Source organism: Botryllus schlosseri, chromosome 8 (assembly GCF_051294905.1).
Source record: "Botryllus schlosseri isolate E-star chromosome 8, Bs_hap1, whole genome shotgun sequence".
Lineage (NCBI taxonomy): Eukaryota > Metazoa > Chordata > Ascidiacea > Stolidobranchia > Styelidae > Botryllus > Botryllus schlosseri.
This window is the reverse complement of record NC_137243.1, coordinates 3,942,880-3,964,909: the sequence shown is the minus strand read 5'-3', so window position 1 is coordinate 3,964,909 and position 22,030 is coordinate 3,942,880. Positions and strand designations below refer to the sequence as shown.

Genomic DNA, 22,030 nt, shown 5'->3' with positions numbered 1-22,030 from the left:
AAATCGACGGCCGCCAACACACACTAATTGAATTACGTGTTGACGGCCGCACAAATATCCTTCTACGACCGCAGGTTGGCCACCCCTGGGCTAGAATTAATTCCAGTTCCGGGCAGATGCCACGATCTGTTCAATAGAAATCGAGTGTCTACCAAATGTCCAATAGTTTAAAATTCGATATTGTTGTTCTCGGAACGAGTAAGTCCGGCAATCAAGTTTATCGGAGTATAGAAGGTTCCCTGTTCAAACGAATCGAATTAATTCAGAGTTAGTGCCACCCAGAATCTCGTGATGCAGCAATATTTGACACTGGCATGGCACACTGCACGTTAATAACGAAAATAACACTTAAAAATGACATTGTGCGAAAATTTCTGAGTACGAATGTATCAAGCAGACAACGACAAATATAGATGGCAAACGAGAAAGCGTGTATTCTAATCAGTATCGCCACGAATGTGTTTTGAGTCTGACAACGTATTGAGTAGCTTTCGTCGTGACAAATGTTATCTCATTATATCAGTGTTTAAGCTGTATTGCTGCATTTCATAATTAATGTCACTGGTAATGCCTTGTTAGAGAAACGAATATGCGCAGAAATGAATCTTAATTTGCAGGCATACGCTAACACACCCTCCAATTTCGCGATGCGGTTACCAAGACTATTACGAAGCTAGCTAGCTCAAGAATGGTTTTGTAAACGAATATGGGCGAACATAATTTAGATTTTAGAGAAGCAGAACGCCTGTTTGAGTACGTGGTCGGGAGAGGAGATCTATAATGGTGGTTCTCCGCATACGCTAGGCGCGTAGCCAGTCGGAAAATTAGGGGGATATGGATTTTTTTTCAAATTTACCAATATTGCATCAATTCAATTCGGGTTAAGTACATGTGTAAATGACGATCATATAATCTCTTCTTGTTGACGATTTTAGGCGTATGATAAGTTTGCCAAAGAGTCCGGAAGTGCTGTCAATTAGCGAGTTCCTGATCTCTGGTCAACAATTAAATGCGCGCGCGTATTACGCAGCATCGGCGACAGTTTCCGAAAAGGAAAATGTCCGAACCCGATGGCACCAATTTGAGTTGGGTCGGACCTTTGTCGTCTTTTAGAACTCAAGCCATGATACACATCTTCTGATCGTTACGTTCAAGTATTAGCGGAAATCAATTACGCACGTTGAGGTCTGTTTGCAGCGATTCGATGTTATTCAGTTTCGCGATGTCGCTTTTCAATCAATATGACATAAAACAATCACTAATCAGCGTAAACTCGACCGCATTGTCTCCAAACCAGCGAGAGATATAGGAGCCCGAGACGCGATAGTAAGGCCAGCAATTATATTTTTCGCACCAGCCCTATTAGAGATGCTATCGTGTAGGCCAGCGATGATATAGTGCACACCAGGCAGAAGCCGCCAATGCAGATGCGATTGCGCAGACAAGCGATGATATAGTGTGAACTGGGCCTATTCCAGATGCGATTGTTCAAGCCGGCGAAATCAGGATTGTTCGCGATGCGATAAATCAGGCTAGCGACGATTGCCACGCGCACGGGAATGACTGACCTAATTTCGCGACCATCTCAGCGGGATATCATCGCGGACACTTCGCGGTAATTGACAACTCGCTTCTCGCAAATCGGTCGCGCGGAACACCAGTAACATAATTCTTGAATTGCAACTGAATATTAGAGTTGGAATGGCCATTTTAAAATGACGGGCTTTCGCGTTTCAAACAGGGGATTCGAACGCCAAACCCCCGTAGCTATGCGCCTGGCACATACGCGTATCGAAAACGAAGACGTCTCTCCAACGAGGTCGCATCGATTCGCCTGATTACCTAGGGCAAGTTTTTGTTGCAGTTAAATCCGTGGAAAGTTGCATTCATTTATTTATTTTTGAAGAAAGTTGCAAAAGTTGCATTTTGACCACATTTTGCTCGGTTGTCTAAAAAAAAGCGCAATTTTCCGGCTCAGCTCCCGAACTACCCGTAAAATCGTTACTTCGATGCTGTTTTACGGTGTTTCAGTCGAATTTGGCCGTGTATTTCACCAGAATCGAAAATACTTTCATGAAAAATCGAAAAAGTTGCAAAATGTTGCAAAAAGTTGCAAGAAAAAAATGGACAAAAGTTGCAAAAAGTTGCACTATAGATTCCTTCAAACAGCTTAAAACAGCATTCTACATATCTTACAAGTATTTAGGAAGCTGCCGGAAGCTGTAAAAAAAAGTTGCAAAAGTTGCACAAACTTGCCCTATGATTACTAATTTCTGGTCACAAATCATTTGAGTGTTTGAGCATTTCGTACGAGGTGGCCGCCACCTCGTAAGTCGGCGCCTATGAGTTGAATGACAATGCGCGAAAATTCGTAGGGCCCTATAGGGATGGTGTGAACCACTGAAAGGTTCAGGTTCGTGTGAACGGGAACCTTTTTGAAAGGCTCTGTGTGAACGTAAACGTGAACATCATGACGTCACGTGACGTCATATTGCTAATTCCAACCCTACATTTCAGTGAAGTGATAGCCTATATCATGTATATTAATCGCATAAAATCAATATCGTCCGTCAATATGCCAACAATTTCGACGAGGACTTGCAACGGAATATATATGCTTATTGCTTACGCCTTAAGGGTCTAGGCCAGATCGGACAATATATGCGGCGTTTGTGTATTGCTACGTTGATATAGAGCGGAGTGTAAAACGGGTTTCTGTACTTGCCACCGATATTACCCCTTTAACAAGTTACAGCAGTAGCCAACACCCCAATCGCACGGATTTGGTTTTTATGATACAATAAACATCAAGATTGACCACTAGGGCTGTTCAAAAATAACTTTTTTTTTCAGATTCCAGCCATTCACTGATTAAATTGTCAGGTTACCCTAAAAAACGCTGCACACCAAATTTGGTTCGATTCTAACAAGTATAGGACTCCGTAGACCCAATTAAAAAATTTAATTTATTATGGAAAATTAAAAAAAAAAATTCCTAATTTTTCTGCCAACCCCATGAAATTGTTGAGCTGTCTTCAAAGACGTTGCAAAACAAATTTGAGTCAATTCCGACCAGTAGAAGCGGAGTTATGTAAGTTTTTCGCTGATAAATCGCGGATTATGACCAATCAAGGATAATCCGAGGATTATCATCGAAAAACTCACATAACTCCGCTTCTACTGGTCGGAATTGACTCAAATTTGTTTTGCAACGTCTTTGAAGACAGCTCAGCAATTTCATGGGGTTGGCAGAAAAATTTGGAAATTTTTTTTTTTTCATTTTCCATAATAAATTAAAAATTTTAATTGGGTCTGCGGAGGCCTTTACTGGTTGGAATCGAGTGAAATTTGGTGAGCAAGGATTTCTACTGCAACCTGACGATTTAAGAGGTGAGCGGCTTGAATCGGGAAAAAAAAGTTATTTTTGAACAGCCCTATTGACCACGTACGCCTGCTAGATATTTTACATCAGACAACGACAGCAATTTCGCGAAGTGGTTGAATAAGCATCATTCGCTGACTACCTACATGTATAGTGTATTTCACTCTTGATCTTGTGTTAATGGGGGTCAAGCTCACACCAGAGAGTCACTAAATATTCAGAAACGGAAAGCTGGATATTTCGAGTTTGAGCAAACTTTTGTAACAAAGTAAGTAAAATTTTGGATATTGTCAAGGTGCATGCTCGTTTAGTGTTGAGTTTTTTATAGTGCCAGCGCCATGCATAGAGTGGTCCGCAGTTGAAATGCAGTAAATTTCAACCAAATATGTTATAATGAAGCGATAATGGTAATACATGAAAAAGGTTCACAGTGCAGAACCTACCAAGGTTCGTTTGTGAACGTGAACCTCTAAATTCCTGAGGTTCACGCACAGAACGCGAACGTGAACCTCACGTTCACACCATCCCTAGGCCCTAATGCAGCCTGTGGACCCAGTTCTACCATTACAAGTCAAGTAAAGGCTGGTAATTCGTGTGCTCGCATCGACCGAAGCACCTATAGACAGTGTTAACAGCGCAACGCAACAAGCTCCAGGTATTACAAAACAAAGCCATTAGGATTATATCCAATATACCTGCACGTAGTAGTGTCAATCCTGAATTTAGAAAATTAGGCATTCTCAAGGTCTCGGATTTGTATGAATTTGAAATTGTAAAAATCTTGAAACCATATAATGAGAGAACATTGCCAGACTATTTCGAAAATTTTTTCAATGCCCCAATTCAATTCACCATTATAACACGAGATTCTCACAGAATCAGTACCAAATTGTTAAATTGAAATCATCTAGACTGTCAAGAAATTCCCTATCTCATATAGGTGTGAAATTTTGGAATAACGTACCAACTATCTACCCTACTCTTCCTTATCATAAGTTTAAAGCTCGGTATTGCAAATTCATCTTATCCAAGTACTAAGAAGAATATATCTCATGACCACAGTGATGTATTTTGAAAAAAGTCTACTGTTATTTTGTTTCATTGTATATGCTACAATAATATTACCACTGTGCACACGGGTCAAATTGTTATTTTCTGATCACACTGTCAACAATAATAACCGTCCTCCTTTAGATGTTGCTGTTTCTAATTTACTTTTGTTTATTTCGTTACTCGTTGCTGTGCTACTCGATTGAGAGAGGAAATTGATTCATATTATGAATAATACTGCCAAATATGCTTGGGTGACTCTGGTCTAGAAGACTTCGGTCATATCAGGTCTCCCAGTCTATACCGTGTAGAATATAGTCGGGAAAATACAGAAAATGTGTGCCATTGGACGTGAATGTTTGTGGACATTGCCTATACTATATTTCATGGTTGACGAATAAAAGAATTCTCTCTCTGCGACGCGATTGCACTTCGAAACACAAGTTCATTGCCCATTGCCGCGACGCTAACTGAGCAGTGAGCAGTCTGAGCACTCACTCTCGCCGCGCAGCCACTCATTTGCTCATGAGCTAAGCTCTCGTTTCGCCAGACAGCATTGTTGCGTCACTATACCACTCTCCATAACAATGGAAAATTCAAGAGTGATTGTGGGGTTCCAGGACGACGAGCGAAGTAAAAGTTTAATTTTCGTAATCAGTACAGCGGCAGCTTTCGATTGATACCCGTTTTATCAAATTTGATGCTCGGCAAGCCGGTCAAAAATTACTGTCAAATTGCCTTCAGTCCAATGGAAAGTGTGACGTATACCAATTTCACCGAGCCGTGAGATTTGCTTGTGTCCACACCATATAGGACACTATGGTTTCACTGCCCTGCGATTGTCAGAATGTTAGCGAACAATCAATGAGGCAAGGCAGATTGATCTGTACCTCAAATGATATTGTTTCTCTGCGCTGCCATTATAGTAATATCGAATTTCACATTTCTTTGCGATTTTGAGGTCTAGTGCTCTGACATTATTATTATTAGGATTTTCGGAATCAGTGTTAAAATAGCGCTTGATTTAAACCAGGTATCAGAAATGCTGACCTCTTTATGATGGATTTGCATTAATCATTAGGGCAAGTTTTTGTTCTACTAAAATCGTGAAAGTTGCACTTACACTTACACTTACACTTAATAAATGTCGCAGTAATAAGTTGCATTTATACACAAGGTTTTTAAAATTATTACAATAAACCCAACCCTTAAATTCTTGTCGGTAGGGTTGAGGCCGCCTATGACAGCATACTGTGAAAGATCATTTGGCTAACACACCAGAATGTCTTGTTTACTAAATTCCTACCAATAATATACATACATATCCTAAATATATTTATATGTATATAGATAGATATATGTCTTAAAACCTGAAGAAGAACTTTGGTGGATCCATCCGCGGGGCGTATAGCTATCAGTTTTTCTCGCTATGCTGCCTTCGGCAGCTTATCAATCATACTGTGAAAAAAACTGGGATCACGCTTCTGGATTTCACTTTGTCTATGCAATTCTTAGCTTGGTAAAATATACCAGACCACTTGATATTATATAACATCTAACATGACAACACCCCTTATCTACATATCTTTCCACGCCCCATTTCCAACATCTCTTAATAATTGAGTTATTCTTCCTTTTTTTCTCATTTACATTACCCGAACAACCACCTCACGGTAGCTCAATATACTATGATCAATCCGGATTACGATGTTCGGTCATTACTCTGCTTGTATATTTTATGGATTTGGTTATCAAATTGGATGCTGTTATTATATTTCATATAAATTATGGTAGAGTTGCTATGGACTGAAGAGTCATATTCATGCTATACTATATTACTCCCTTCTGCTTATAATATCTACCCAAAACACCCAACATTTGAATTCTTGTCAGTAGGGTCAAGCCCGCCTATGACAGCTTACGGAGGAAGATCATTTGACTAAAACACCAAACGGCTTGTTTCCTATCGACAATATGCATATCCTAAATATATATGTTGTATATATATGTCTTAAAACCTGAACAAGAACTTTGGTGGCTCCATCCGCAGAATCTCTATAATACGCTCTTACGAGCGTACCTATCAGGTTTTCTCGCTATGCTGCCTCCGGCAGCTTATCACTGTAAATAACCTCGGATCACGATTGGTGATTGGGCGTCGTCGTGAACGGTCGTCTCCTGAGTAGCTCGCGCTAATCAACAAATTTCTCGCAGGCTAAGATTACGCTTGTCGCAGTCGCTTACGCAGTAACGGAGTTTTCTGTAATAGGCTTGTATAGGAAGCATACTTCAAGTGCGTGGATAGTGTTCATGGACACAATTCAGTCGCTTTGTGCGGCTAGGCGCTTGTCGTCCAAAGCGTTCAATTCATCAGATAGTGATGGTAGTGATGACCAATGTTCCCTCTAAGCTGTGCATGTGCGCAATTGCGCAGTGCTGACATGGTCTCCGCGCACAGAAAATCTAAGCTGCGCACAAAACAAAACCGAAGTGATGACCTTTTTTTTAGTCGACACGCACTGTCGTCCAAGGGACCGCGCAGTGAGTTGGTGAGTGCGCGCACCTCGACGAAACTATGGGCTTTAAATATGTGGGAGGGCGAGAGGGCCATACCATGATATTTTCTAAATCGGGGTGTTTGTTCGAGTAAACAGTGGATCAGTATCGCATTCCCATATCAATGCTATCATTTTCATCCCATGATGTGGACGAATGCTTTTGCTGTCAACAATTTATACCTCCTGGGATGCATCAATATGAATCAAGTTCTGCACCTTTCACATAGTGCAATTTGCAGCTGTTGATAGTCTATGCGAACGAATTATATACGATCGTTTTGACAACTACTTACTTACTTGAGTAGATTTAAAGTCAGTCAATGCTACTTCTACTTCAAGTAGTTTTAGGCTGCTTCTAAAAGGACTACTTCTACTCGTACTTGTACAGATTTTTGCGTCGCTACTTCTACTTCTACTTGAGTAGCTTTCTTGAATACTTTGACCACCTCTGGCTATACAACATCTTTTTGCATGTCTATTCAATTCTTAATGTGATCCTCGATGGCGAATGCAATGACCTAATCACGCCTCGTGCTTCAAAATGACGACTTGACTTGAATTGTCACTTGCGCTCGTGACTTGACTCGACTCGAGTCACCTCCAAGAATCGAGTGACTTGACTTGGTAATTGGCTCGACTCAGCTTCAAAAATCGATTGGCATGACTTGACATGACTCGAGTCAAAATGTGCATTGACTCGAGATGACTTTTGACTCGAAGGTAGTTACTTGATCTAAACACTGCATGCATGTGCTCCAAAAAACTCAATTTCATTATAAGAACTCAAGGATGCTGATACCGTGCATAAAAATAACAATACAATGTTCAAAAAACGGAATATGTTTCGTGTATTTGTCCATAAATGGTCTGCTAGGTCTGCTAAAACAGGGCCTGATATTTTGATCAGGACACGTCATGTGCTGCTAGATGACGTTGCGAAAGTTAGATGTTAGATTACGATACGTTGATTCCAAATGTTTTGCTGGGTCATATTTGCTGTGATGAAACATGTCATACAGTGCCATCTGTGTAAGTTCGTAGCCTATTGTACCCGACTGAAGCATCGATGAAGCAACACGAAGCTTTATAACAGGTTATTAGCTGGTGTCTGGCTACTGCATTGCTCAGCATGCGTTTTGCTGATTTACAGCTTTATGAATAATATTAGTCCAATGAAATTGCACAACATTGTTCATTTTCACAAACTTGTGACTACTTTCAAAATCCATTTCAAACTATAAAATGGTTCCAAAGAATGCAAATGGTAGAAAAACATGATGTATCGACTTTACGCCATAAGGGGGTATCTGTGATCAAGTAGGCTACTTCGTCACTGACCCCGCTGACCGATATTGGTGTGCCTGCATGATATGCAACATAAAGAATTATTTACCCACTGCATAACTCTATCCTACCCGTGCTATGAGGTCGGTTATAACGACATATTTCTACTGTAATATTTAAAAAATGCACCCCTGTATCATTAGCCAATCGCGGCATCATATATTATTAACATTTCAGGATATAGCGTTAATGCCCCGATGCTTGCCATTATGAGCAAAATCTATTCAAGTATGCGAAAACAAAATCCGAGTAAACCTGATGTCCGCGGGCCGCCAGTCGTGCCTCTTGGGACCCCTTCCGTAGCCATGTCATCCCCCAATGTGAGCTGCGGAGGCGCGGAAACGACACCAAAATTGCGTATTGCGGAAAGCACGACATTTTCGTCGTCAGTCGTGAACTGAGAAGGTTTTGGTTTTTTGCGGCGTCACGGATTTTTCGTGGATTCACTAACTTTTATAGTTTGCCGAACTTTGTGCTTGTCGTTGCTTTCCATGGCCACCAACGCGTCTACTTCCTCGATAAGACATTTCTTTCGCGACTGCAGTTCCGAGATGAAGCTTTCTATCGACTGTAGCAGATGTATCAATCAAATTAGAGATATCCGTGAATTGGCGGGCGACTGGACCGCCAGTTTGGAAAGGCGTCGCGTGACCTAAAATTTGCGCAGACAAAGGCAGGGTCAGAAGGGGTGCAAAGTAGGGGGCACTCCTGAATGAGAATGCTTCCAACTGAATTAACTGACCTATCCCAGCAATAAGCCCGTCCTGAACGTATTGTTATATATATATATATATATTTGCCCTTACGATTTTGCTGAGCTGTATCTTTCTGCTTCGATGTGTTAGCTTTATCAAAATAATTTTACGTAATTAGCTCGTTATTTACATTTGTATAAACTGAGATCTGAATAATTGAAACCAGTAAAATTGTTAAAACTCTTTGACCCACAGGGAATCGAGGTCAGGTCTCCCTCGCTGTCAGCAAGAGTATTACCAATGTCCTAGCAGATCTAGCTACTTGTTATTTCATATCTCATGAGTCATTAGCATTCTTCGGTTTCAGGCTACGAGGAACAACTATATATCCACATTTGAAGGTAGGTATTGAGTTAAAACACATAACATCTACATCGGTAAAGGAAATCATTTCCTCTCTGCATTACATGCTGGCTATGGCAACTCCATGATACCGTCGGTTTGCGCAGTCAATTGCGCTTTGTTGCACTGCGCTGCGAATGTCAGAATGTTACCAAACAATCAAGCAGGGCAGATTGATCTGTACCTCAAATGATTATTGTTCCTCTGTGCTGTCATTATAGCAATGCCGAATTTCACATTTCTTGGCGATTTTGAGGAGGTCTTGTGCTCTGAAATATTAATATTAGGATTTTCGGAATCAGTGTGAAAATAGCACTTGATTTATAGCAGGCATAATAAATGCTGTCCTGTTTATTATGAATTCCATTAATCCATAGGGCAAGTTTTTGTTGCACTAAAATCGTGAAAGTTGCACTTATTTTAATAAATGTTGCAGTAATAAGTTGCTTTTATACACAAGGTTTCTAAAATTATTACAATGCACCCAATCTTTGAATTCTTTTCGATAACCTCGGATCACGCTTCCGGATTTGACTTGTATGTACAATACTTAGCTTGGTTAAATGACCAGACCATTAGATATTATATAACATCTAATCTGACAACACCCCTTATCTATATTTATTTCCACACCAAATTTCAAACATCTTTTTATAATTGAATTATTATTCCTTTATTTTCTTGTATGCATTATGCTAACAACCACCTCACGACAGCTCAATATATACTATGATCAATCCGTATCACGATGTTCTATCTTTACTCGGTTTGTATAGTCAGGGATATATAGAACTCCGGGATTCCTGACTGCATCATCGCGGTATTACCTATAAGTAAGTCTATATTCGCACATTCACTTTTGATGAACGTTCTGCCCATCCGCTTGATATGATAATAAAATGATATAATATTAATCTATAGAGCGCCGAATATAACAATAATAAATCCTATAGCGAGTCAGAAAGTCTGATAGAAAATGGAAGATTGTTCCACGGTCGATGTTTTGACTCTTGTAACTGACAAGAGTTTCTGCGATTGAGAACGCAACTCTCTTCTGGGATTGTAGATTGTCACTAGCTCACGAAGATACACTGGTGCACTTCCCTCCATGCATTTGAAAACATACAGAAGCTTATTGTATTCAGACCTAAATTTTACGGGTAGCCAATGAAGGGATCTAAGAATCGGCGTCACGTGATCACGCTTCCTTGGCCGAGTTATCAAATGAGCAGCCATGTTTTGGATCTTCTGTAGCTTGTCGGTGCAATTTTGGTTTACCCCGAAAAGCAGAGCATTTCCATAGTCAAGCCGTGATATCATCAGAGACTAGGGTTCCATTGAAAACAAAAATCAAGTTAAAACAAACATTTTTAAAGCAAAGCCCTTATTCAAAACATGTTTTTTATTGCGTTTTTTTGTTTTTTTTAAAGCCATGACGTCACAAACATTCTATTGTGACGTCATAGTGGATTGGCATGGACAATTGAAAATATAGGGTAAATATAGCTCCTTTCACGAGATATCTGTTCTATTAATGTTGAACCGACTATTTTGCGGGCTCCAACCATCCGATATCGATACACGTCGGCTATATCGGGTGGTAATTGACCGTAGACTCATACAAAATGTTTTTTGGAAAGTATTTGCACAATTATAGCATAATTTTACAACAAAATCACAAATTTTTTTAAAGGCCTTTATTTAAAACACTATTTAAAACATGTTTTAAACAAAGAGCTTTAAAACACCGTTAGTTTTAAACGCAACCGTACCAGCGACAGTATTGTAATTTTGCATGTATCCTCAGATAGGTAATTCCTGATTCGACTGATCTTGTGGATATACATTATTATTATTATTATAGGTAAAAACATTGGCATGAGTGGCGCTTATCACAACTGAAGGCTTTTTGCGCCACGGACAGAAACAAGTTAAACAGAAAGTGCATAATATATAACTGAGATAGTTAGGCCTACACATATGCACATAAAAAGGTTTTACAATATTCCTCGAGTCGATCTAACATATTCAACAACATATCGCAGTACTTGTGGATCAGTCAGTAGGGTTCGCATGTCGAAATTTACATTCTTCGACTCTGCATGACGTCGTAAGCGTTCTCTTTGATAGCGGTATTTTCTACAATTCATGAGATAATGCTCTACGGTTTCCTCAATACCACATGCTTCGCACAGTTGCGAGTCGATGCATCCAATCTTGTTGAGATGGTGGTTTAGTCTGCAATGCGTCGTTCTTAACCGCAGCAAAATCGAATTTCCCAACCTTGTATCCACTTCCGATAGTCTGTCATGTACCGAGGGTCGCAGATCTTTGTACGCTCTCCCAGTATCTGTGGATTGATAAATGCGGTCCCACTCATCTTTGCAGCTCTTTAGCAAGTACGACCGTACGTCGGCGAGTGGGATAGCATGATTCCGACGTATGTGTGTATTAGCAGCTCCCGTCCTAGCTAATTGATCTGCAGATTCATTACCGCGTATTCCGGAGTGTCCAGGCACCCATACAAACGAAATGGTGATTTCTGCTGTTCGCAACTGATGGTTCAGCTCAATAATTTCATTCACCAGTGCCGTGTGATATAGTCCCGAATGTTTGATCGCGTCCAATGCACTCAAGGAATCGCTGAATATTGCAACTTTCGTAGTAACTTGACTTTGCCGTACCCATAGTAAGGCATGTTTGATCGCAATGAGTTCCATTGAAAAGATCGAGAGAATTCTTGGAAGCGGGCACGCAATACTTATATTTTGTGCAGGAACGTAAACCGAATATCCGCATCCCGTTTCTGTTTTAGACCCGTCTGTATAGATCTCAGTGCGTTCTTCATAGTTGGCAGATATGTGATCCTTGAAGAGTACTATGACAGTTTCTGTAGATGTTTCTTTACTAATTGAGAGTGATAGTGAGGAATCTACATCGGGAAGTGACGTTGCCCATGGTGGTGTCGATAGTATCACGTTTCCTGCAATATTCTCACAAGACAAGGCGTTGACATGAGTAAAGGTACGAAAAGTTGAGAATCGCTCATTAATAAGAGCATACATATCCTCCCACGACTCTTGCAACACCGAATAAGTAGGGTTGTCCGTCTGGGTGGTCAATTGATATCGATATTTGGAACATGCGTACCAGTGCCTCATGTGAAGAGGCATTTCATTGCTTTCAACTTCAAGTACCCAGATCGGCGTACTACACATGGCACCACAGCATATTCTCAGGGCTTGGTTCCTAATCACTTCAATTTTCTTAAGGTGTGTTTTAGGGGCAAAAAAGTAGGCCTCCATTCCATAATCGATCACCGAGCGAATTAATGATTTATACAACATCAACAATACATCTTTAGACCCGCCCCAGGTGGTGCCCGAAAGCATTTTTAGCAAGTTTATGCGTTTGGCACACTTCTTTATAACGTAATCAATATGAATTTTGTAGTTCAACCTCTTATCAAAGTATACTCCAAGATATTTAAAATTGTCTACATATGTTAGATCATCTTCACCCAACCTAAGTATTGGTGCATCCAAATTGCGCTTTCTTGTGATTAACATGGCGACACTCTTTTCTCTCGAAGCCACAAATCCCTATTTCGAACACCATCGGACGAATGCATCCAAGCTAGACTGGATATCAGCAGCGAGTTCATTAATATCTAAACCAGATTCCCAAATTGCACAATCGTCAGCATAAAGACCCACTTTTGATCCTATGTTTGATGGAAGGTCATTGATCATGATTGTAAACAGTATAGGTGATAATACGCTCCCTTGAGGAATGCCGTTTTCCAGATAGCACAAATCTGATAAGGCACAACCAATACGCACTTGAAATGTCCGAATACGCAAAAAATTATTGATCCACCTCAACATTTTCCCGGATATTCCCATACTTTGGAGTTTTACAATCAGTCCATCCCGCCACACCATATCATATGCCCGTCTTATATCTAGAAAAACCGCCAGAATCGATCGCCCATTATTCACCGCTTTATAAGCTGAGTCATGGAGACTGATTACATGATCAAGAGCACGTCGCCCTCTCCTGAAACCGCACTGTGAAGAGTGGATTAATTTATATTTTTCTAGGTACCATGTCAATCTGTTTGCGATCATCGTTTCTACTATCTTGCAGAAATGACTAGTCAGTGATATTGGTCGATACGAATGAGGAGAAGTAGGGTCTTTACCAGCTTTCAAAATGGGAACGATAATTGAATGGTTCCATGAGCTTGGCATCGCACCTGTGGCCCATGACAGATTTATGATTTCCAACATTTTTGACTGACCTTCGTCCGGCAGATGCTTAAACATAGCATAACACAAGGTATCACCACCCGGCGCCGTATTCTTTTTGGTACGTAGGGCTTGCATTAATTCGTTTACACAAAATGGTGCATCAAGCTCCCCACACATTGGTATATTGCATGGATATATACCGAGCGCATTGTGTCTGTTGTTAATGAAATCGGTAGGGAAGTTATTGGTGCTACTCACGTTTTTGAACACATGGGCTAACGAATTTGCTTTACCAACATCTGCGGTAATCTTTTCTCCGCCGATCGTTAAAGTTGGGATTACTCCCACCGCTGCATTTGTGTTCGAAACAGATCGGGCCACTTTCCACACCGTTTGAAAGTTTGCTCTAGCTCCGAGTGATTCACAAAAAGACTTCCAGGAATACCTCTTAGCTTGGAGAATTACACTCCTGCATTGCGCACGCAACCTTTTGAAACGAATGATGTCCTCCTGCGCAAACGTCCTCTTCATCTTCATGAAAGCGGCCTTTTTCCTTCTAACAGCTCTGGAGCAATCAGCGTTCCACCAAGGGTTGGGATTCCTTTTATGATTGCGCGTCATAGGTATTGACTTGCTCGCAGCATGCAGCATGATTTGACTGAACTCTCCGACGACTGAATCGATATTGGTTTCAGCTTCCATATTAGTAGGCAATGTAAAGTGATACTCGAAATTCTCCCAATCTGCTTTTCTCAGACTCCAACTAGGGGGTCTTAATTTGGTTCTTGGGACTTTATTCATATAGGTGGTGAGGACGATCAAATGGTCACTGCCAAGTAGATCATTTGACACTGTAGTGGAGCATCTACTTGCTATATCAGCCGACGCAAACGACATGTCTATCAATGACCACCTTCTTACTGCATTACAAGCTATATTCAGATGAGTAGGTGAGTCCATATTCAGTGACACAATAGAATATTTATCTAATGCGTCATGCAGATTGGTTCCTCGCGTATTAGTTACTTCTGATCCCCAAGCCCAGTGATGCGAGTTAAAATCCCCAAATACCAAAGATTTCCAGGAAAGCTGCTGTAAAAACTCGAAATCAGTTCGGTTTGGTATCGAATTGGGAGAAATGTAGACATTGCAAATCTTAATACCACACACTTCGATGCATAGGACATCGACGTTTGGAGCTGTTTTAAGATCGTATCCTATATGTGTTAGGTTCTGCTTGATTAATATAGCCAGTCCTCCGCTGTGTACAGTTTTATCCCTGCGTATAACATTATATCCATGAAAAGTTGGTGTGTATTTCTCGATCAAACGAGTCTCTTGTAGCAGTATAACATCAGGATGCTTTCTCATTTCGCTAATGTATTGCTTAAATTCTGGGAGCTTTCTACAGGGTTGTAATGACTCGAGTCATGACTCGACTCGAGTCAGACTCGAGTCACGATTTTTTTGTGACTCGACTTGACTCGAGTCATTTTCTTGAAATGGGAAAATGACTCGACTCGACTCGAGTCAATATTTGGATTGACTCGACTTGTACTCGAGTCATTACGCATGACTCGACTCAAGTCATTGACTCGGCTTATTTTATGTGACTTGAAGGTGAAGAAAGTTGCGAATCACAATGGTTAGATCAATGCATGTGACGAATTCTGTCGACATCGCTATTTGTCACCACTGCTTTCGTTGCACTCGTCTGATATCAGATATGCGCCGCCGTAAAAACAAAAGTCATAGTAGCAAAGACATAGTAGCAAAGAGCAATGCATTGTACAATATCATCCAGTGATGAAGAGGTAATAGATCCTCCGCCTACAAAGTACTCAATACATTTCAATTATACAAGCAAACAATCGAAGCAAAGTCCAATTAGAGCCAAGGAAATGACTCAACATGGTCAAGTAGTCTACTTGGAAGAGACTGATAAGCTCATGTGTAGATATAGAATGGATACTAGAATGGATGAGTATCTAATGTTCTTCAGTGTGATTCAAACTTGCTTTTCAATTCCTGCATCTAATGCACCAGAGGAACGTGTATCCAGTGGATGTGGATTATTCTAAGGCCATGCCGCCTCAACATATATGAGAATCTCCTTTTCACTTTAGTATTTTTCAAGTGTAACTCATTGATTTGATCTTCTGTCTGTGAAAACACACAATACCCTCCGTCCGTTTGACGTTTTGTTAGGTATGTGCATTGTGCACGTGATAATAATGAATGGCTAATGTTGTGTGATATTTGTACAATAGGGCCGATCAAAAACACCTTCTTTTTTATTCTACTGGGTGGCTACTTGATAAAATTGCTACGTTGCATAAAAAGAACACTGAATCTGGCCTAATTTGAAAAAGTGGAATCAATGAAATGAGAGGAGAAAATTTTGGATTTGAAAATACATGGAGTATTTTTAGTGAGAAATGATTTCATATAATATAATTACATTATGGAATGTGACTATGGAACGGAAACTCCGTTTTCCCATTGTTAAGTCACGCTCGACTGAATCTAGCGGCTTTGGTCAATTGCAGCGCAACAATCGAACAATTTGCCTTAGGTTAAATGGCATATCACACTTATAGATCTCGACTTTGATAACGAAATTACTTGACTAATCAGTCAGTGGTAATCTTGAAACTTGCTACAGTGTTAGATGACATCATCAGGATATACAATTCGGAAGCTAGTCGCTCATCTGGGTATGCAACACAATCAAAATCCACATAGACCGATAGCGGCTATTGCGAAAAATCCGTTACGCGCTAGGCTGCGCGCACCTATATACTCGACTTCGATAACGAAATTACCACCCTAATCAGTTAGTGATAATCTTCAAATTTGCTACAGTGTTAGATGACATCATCAATATATACAATTCGAAAGCTAGTCGCTCATCTGGGTATGCAACACAATTAAAATCCACATATAGACCGATACCGGCTTTTGCGAAAAATACGTTACGCGCTAGGCTGCGCTCACGCGCGTAAAATCTACTACCGGTATGCGATAGCGCACTTTGCGCAAACCTATGCAATATACAAATACACGCAACTTCGAATGGGCATTTCGGTGTCGGCCATTATTTATCACCCTATTGGGGGCACAAGACCAACGTTTTGGGGGGCCTGGCGAAGTGGTGTTACGGTCCTGCATCCAGCCTAGAGGCCTACCTGCGGAACAGATTTTACGCAAAAACCTGTGATGCTCTATAGATTTTGAAGGTTTTTCCATAGGCTTACCATACGTCCTCTTTTAAGAGGATTTGTCCGCTTTTTTGACTTTTTTGAAAGTGTCCTCGGAGGACGCCCTTTTGTCCTCTTTTTTGAGATTTTGTCCTCTTTTTTGAAAATTTAGGCAGATTTAGAGCAAATTGCGAGTGATATGCCGCATATTAGCACAGAAGTGAAGCTCTGGCGGGTTTTTCGGAGTGAAAAACGGTGATTTTAGCCACTGAGCGAAAATATGACTTTTTTTTTTTTTTTTAGTCAACCGATCACAAAGTGGGAAAAATTAACCGGTTTTTGAGAATTTCACTCCGGTTTTGCTAGTTGCAAATTTCTGAAAAAGTGTCCTCTTTTTGGATTTCCAAAATATGGTAAGCCTATGTTTCCATAGCGGGAGAGATGACGAGATTTCGTATCTATTATTCATATTATGCGTTCTAACTCTGTGCGAAATTTAAAGGCTCTTCCCACACAGTTGGATTAGTAATTTCGTCACCGAAGTCGAGTATGGAGTATGTATTGTATAGGTGCGCAATGCGCACACCCGCACAGCCTAGCCAATAATGGATTTTTCGCAAAAGCCGGTATCGGTCTATGTTGATTTTGAATGTATTGAATACGGAGATGAGCGACTAGCTTTCGAAGTGTATATCTTGATGGTGTCATCTAACACTACAGCAAGTTTCAAGATTGCTACTAACTGATTAGGGTGGTAATTTAGTTATCGGAGTCGAGTATATAGGTGCGCGCAGCGTAGCGCGTAGCGGGGAGTTTTCGCAAAAGCCGCTATCGGTCTATGTGGATTTTGATTGTGTTGCATACCCAGATGAGCGACTAGCTTCCGCATTGTATATCTTGATAATGTCATCTAACACTGTAGCAAGTTTCAAGATTACCACTAACTGATTAGTCTAGTAATTTCGTTATCAAAGTCGAGTATCTGTAAGTGTGATATGCCATTTAACCTAAGGCAAATTGTTCGATTGTTGCGCTGCGATTGACCAAAGTCGCTAGATTCAGTCGAGCGTGACCTAACAATGGGAAAACGGGAGTTTCCGTTCCATAGTCACATTCATAATTACATTCTAGCAGTAAGTCGACTACTTTTTCATATCCAAAATATTCCACTCTAATAACTCCGCTTCTTCTAGTTCAGAGGTGGGCAAACTTTTGAGCTCGCGGGCCGCATTCAATATCGGAATCCATTCGCGGGCCGCACTTATAAAATAGGATTATAAACCAAAACACAATATTGGTATTCGATTATATAGTGAGGACCTTGAGATATGCTCATTACAAAGAAACCAAATATTGCTTTATGATATCGTACACGCGTCAAGAACAGTGACGAGATGTCATAGGATGGTCGACCTCAATAACCAATTCGTCAAAACTATAGAGATGAAAGTCGGTTGTTCCGATTCTTATATCCCTGCTTAGAACAGGATTGAAATTTGAATCTGTGAGCAGCGATCCGTTCATATATTATTACTAATTCCACTTTTGGCACAGTTCCAGGACACACAATGCTCATAGCATTATAACCATGTTAGCTTCAGACACGTTTCTACTATGTGTAGATAAAATATAAATACCCTCATTCTACGCTTACAGAGAACGAAGACACGCGCGAATCGTTTTTATAAGCACATCTCTGAAATATTGAAAACTAGAGTGGCCAATCTGAAACCACACTCGTGATCCGAATTCTGTCAATCTCGTTAGGATTTCTGTGATGTTTAGCAGTTGAAACCTTTCAAACTGCGTGGGCCTTTAGATCGGGCTGTCGTGCCAGAAAGTGAGCATAAAAGGTATTTACCTTGGAACCTTGGAACAGTGGTTCTCAAACTTTTTAAGACACGCCCCCCCCCCCTTATGATGGTGAAAGACTTCGCCCCCCCCCCCCTTATCGTCATATCATAAAACGTAACCAGGTTGCAAGAAAACTTAACCGATAGTTTGATGGCATGGAAGGTTACGACTGTGGATGAGAGATTTTTAAAAATGAAATTCAGACTAAATACAAAACAACAAACATGAAATGTATGTAAATCGCGCGGAGCGCGAAAAAAATTTAAGTTGAGCTCAGCTTCGCGCCCCCTTCAGATGCTTTCACGCCCCAATGCCCCAATGAGGGCACGCCCTCAGTTTGACAACTATTGCCTTAGAACTATCATGGTGAAATATACGAAGAAAAAGATTAATCAAGTCTCTGCATTAGGCCTAATTCGATTTTAGTACGCATTCAATCAATATTATTATTTAGACTCTCGCGGGCCGCACAGAACGTCGTTTCGGGCCGCATGCGGCCCGCGGGCCGTAGTTTGCCCACCCCTGTTCTAGTTGGAATTGAGCCAAATTTTCTATGAATCATATTTTTACACAATCTAACAATATCATGAGGTAGCCGGTGTATTTCGAAAGTCTCTATTTGTAATTAATCCAAAATATTTTCTCTTAGCATTGCTTTCTACTGGTTGGAATTAAGCCAAATTTAAGTTCTTTTAGATAATCTAACAATTTTATAAAGTAGCTTTGAGAATTTTTTCGGTAAATGTAGGGCAAATTAGACTAAGACGACAGTAATTCAGCACTAAAGTAACGCTCCGGCGACTATTTCGGCAGCTGAGCAGGAAAGTTGACCCTTTTTTCTGGTCAACCACCTGATATGATATGAAAGCAAAACTGTACCTCTACATAAGCGTTTATCTGTTGATTCTTTACCAGCTTGTATCTAGCTAGACGTGAATTCGTAGGTCTTCTATCAGATAGTATGTAGACGTGAATTCGTTTCTCTATAAGCTATTTGTGAGCGGTCGTCGATGTGCTCGTCATAAAAACTGATTGCTTTTATTTGTGATATATCAGACTGACAAGACAGATATTTGATTTAAAGTTCTAAGATTAGTAACGTTATCGTATTGGCGGCCTGTCTCGTCTATCTGTAGCATCGGTATATGAGGCCAGGAACTGTCTGTTATCTGCCTAACTAAATAAACTTGTGCCAAGACTATGATAGGGACAAAATAAGCATGTTTGGCAAGCAAGGAATTCGATATCACCCAAGCAGGATTGAAAACATAAGTTGAACATGACTTCAGTACTGTGACTTGGACTCGACTCGAGTCATAACACTATGACTCGGACTTGACCCTTAAAACGGTGACTTGGACTCGGACTCGAGTCGGTGATGAATTGAAAATGACTCGACTCGACTCGAGTCAAAACCACAAAAGTCAGATTGACTCGTGACTCGGAACCATGTGACTTGGTTACAACCCTGGCTTTCTATATATGCTACGGCAGTTCCATTGTAGAATAAGTAATCCGTTATGATTGAAGGTGCCCTGGGATCGCACTTAACATGTCTTTCAGCGTAGCCGAGTCGAAGGACACGCTTAACCATTTTTCAGACGCTGAGGATATGAGGCACGGAACATCGATTTCTTCATTTGTGCGGCATGCAATAGCGGTTTGGTTGACAATTTCTGTCATAAAGGCGAAAAACAGTAACGGGTGCACGGCAGTTAACAAAGAGTTTACGTTGGCTTGGTTGTCGTCTTCGTGATGTTGATTACTATTACTGAGGAGAGGAGTGGGTATTTTAGGAAGGTGCGACAGAGTGCAATCATTATCTTTCGCTTTACATGGTTCTTGTCTGGCTTTGGTAGTTTTGTTCTGCGTCTCTTTCTCTCTTATATTTTCTGAATCAGAGATTCGAGCACATACTGCAGCGTAACTCAAAGTTACTTTTGATTTAGCTTCATGGTACGGTAGATTTTCCCTCTCTTTAATGATTTGTATTTTCGCTTCCCTTTTGTAGACTGGACAGCCAGCGTAAGCTGCACTGTGTGTTCCCCGGCAATTCACACATTTCAATTCTATACCATTGCATCCGGAGTAGTCATGATCTTTGCTTCCACACCGAACGCACGTATGTCTTCCACCACAATGTTTTTCTGTATGCCCATATCGATTACATCGATGACATCTGAGAGGCGGAGGATTGTATGGTTTTACTTCGAACCTCAAATATCCAAGTGATACGTATTCAGGAGCCTTTGGTGTACTGAAACCCAATAAAACACACAAACTTGGAACATAGCCTTGTTCCGATTTCCTCTTGAGCCGTTTTGCGAACGTGACATTAAATGGTTTTGCAAGATCCAATATTTCATCGTCGGAGATATCAGACGGTACTCCATAAATAACTGATCTTGAAATGTAAGTTTTCTTCGATTCCTCATTCCGAGTTATTTTCACTGGTATCGATATTTTCTTGGCACTATCTGTCAGCATATCCATTGATGAAAGTTTTGTAACTTGAGTTGCATTCCTACATGATATGAGTAGGTCTCCGGATTTCATGATAGTGATTCCCTCCACACTGCCAACTGAATCAAATAAGCATTTCTGCACTTTTGTGGGGTGATAGTGTCTCATTGTTCGGTCGATGCCTTTAACGATAACTTTGAGCAATGGCTGCGTCTCGGTATCCATATTGCTGCTGGCGTTAGCTCTGGTTTTAGCTGGAGGACTTCTAGTTTCCTCATCAGACATTGTTCCAGATACAGAAGGTCGACGCTTGTTCGAGCTTGTTGCTTTTTTATGTCCATGAACACGATTCTGCTCTGACATCTCGCTTGGCGAGAGCCAGAGGCAAACCCTTTGACGAGTTCACGTTACGTATAGACAACTCTTCCTTGATCACGTGGCGCTAGCTAGACAGACACGTCCGCTCACCTCGACTGCCTAATCAAGACTGTGTGGATATACATGAAACAGATCTTAGATATATAGTAGGGCTGTTCAAAAATAACTTTTTTCCGGATTCCAGCCATTCACAGATTAAATTGTCAGGTTACCCTAAAAAATGCTGCACACCAAATTTGGTTCAGTGCTAACAAGTATAGGACTCTGCAGATCCAATTAAAAATTTTAATTTATTATAAAAAAATTGAAAAAAAAAATTTCAAATTTTTCTGCCAACCCCACGAAATTGTTGAGCTGTCTTCAAAGACGCTGCAAAACAAATTTGAGTCAATTCCGGCCAGTAGAAGCGGAGTTATATGAGTTTTTCGTTGATAAATCGCGGAATATCCAC

General features: G+C 40.6%; 1 protein-coding gene across 2 annotated transcripts in view; it reads right to left on the bottom strand.

Moving 5' to 3' along the window:
* Window positions 1-22,030, bottom strand: part of LOC145444180 (uncharacterized) — a 134,800-nt gene that overhangs the window by 51,337 nt on the left and 61,433 nt on the right. The window contains exons 2-3 of one of the 2 annotated variants that reach the window (XM_080322107.1): window positions 8,786-8,902; window positions 8,590-8,731 (exon numbers count right to left, since the gene is read on the bottom strand). The exons of the other annotated variant lie outside the window; for it this stretch is intronic. Of the exons in view, the coding sequence (XP_080178233.1) occupies window positions 8,590-8,731; window positions 8,786-8,902 (259 nt within the window). The remainder of the gene's footprint in view (window positions 1-8,589; window positions 8,732-8,785; window positions 8,903-22,030) is intronic. 2 annotated transcript variants of the gene reach the window in all.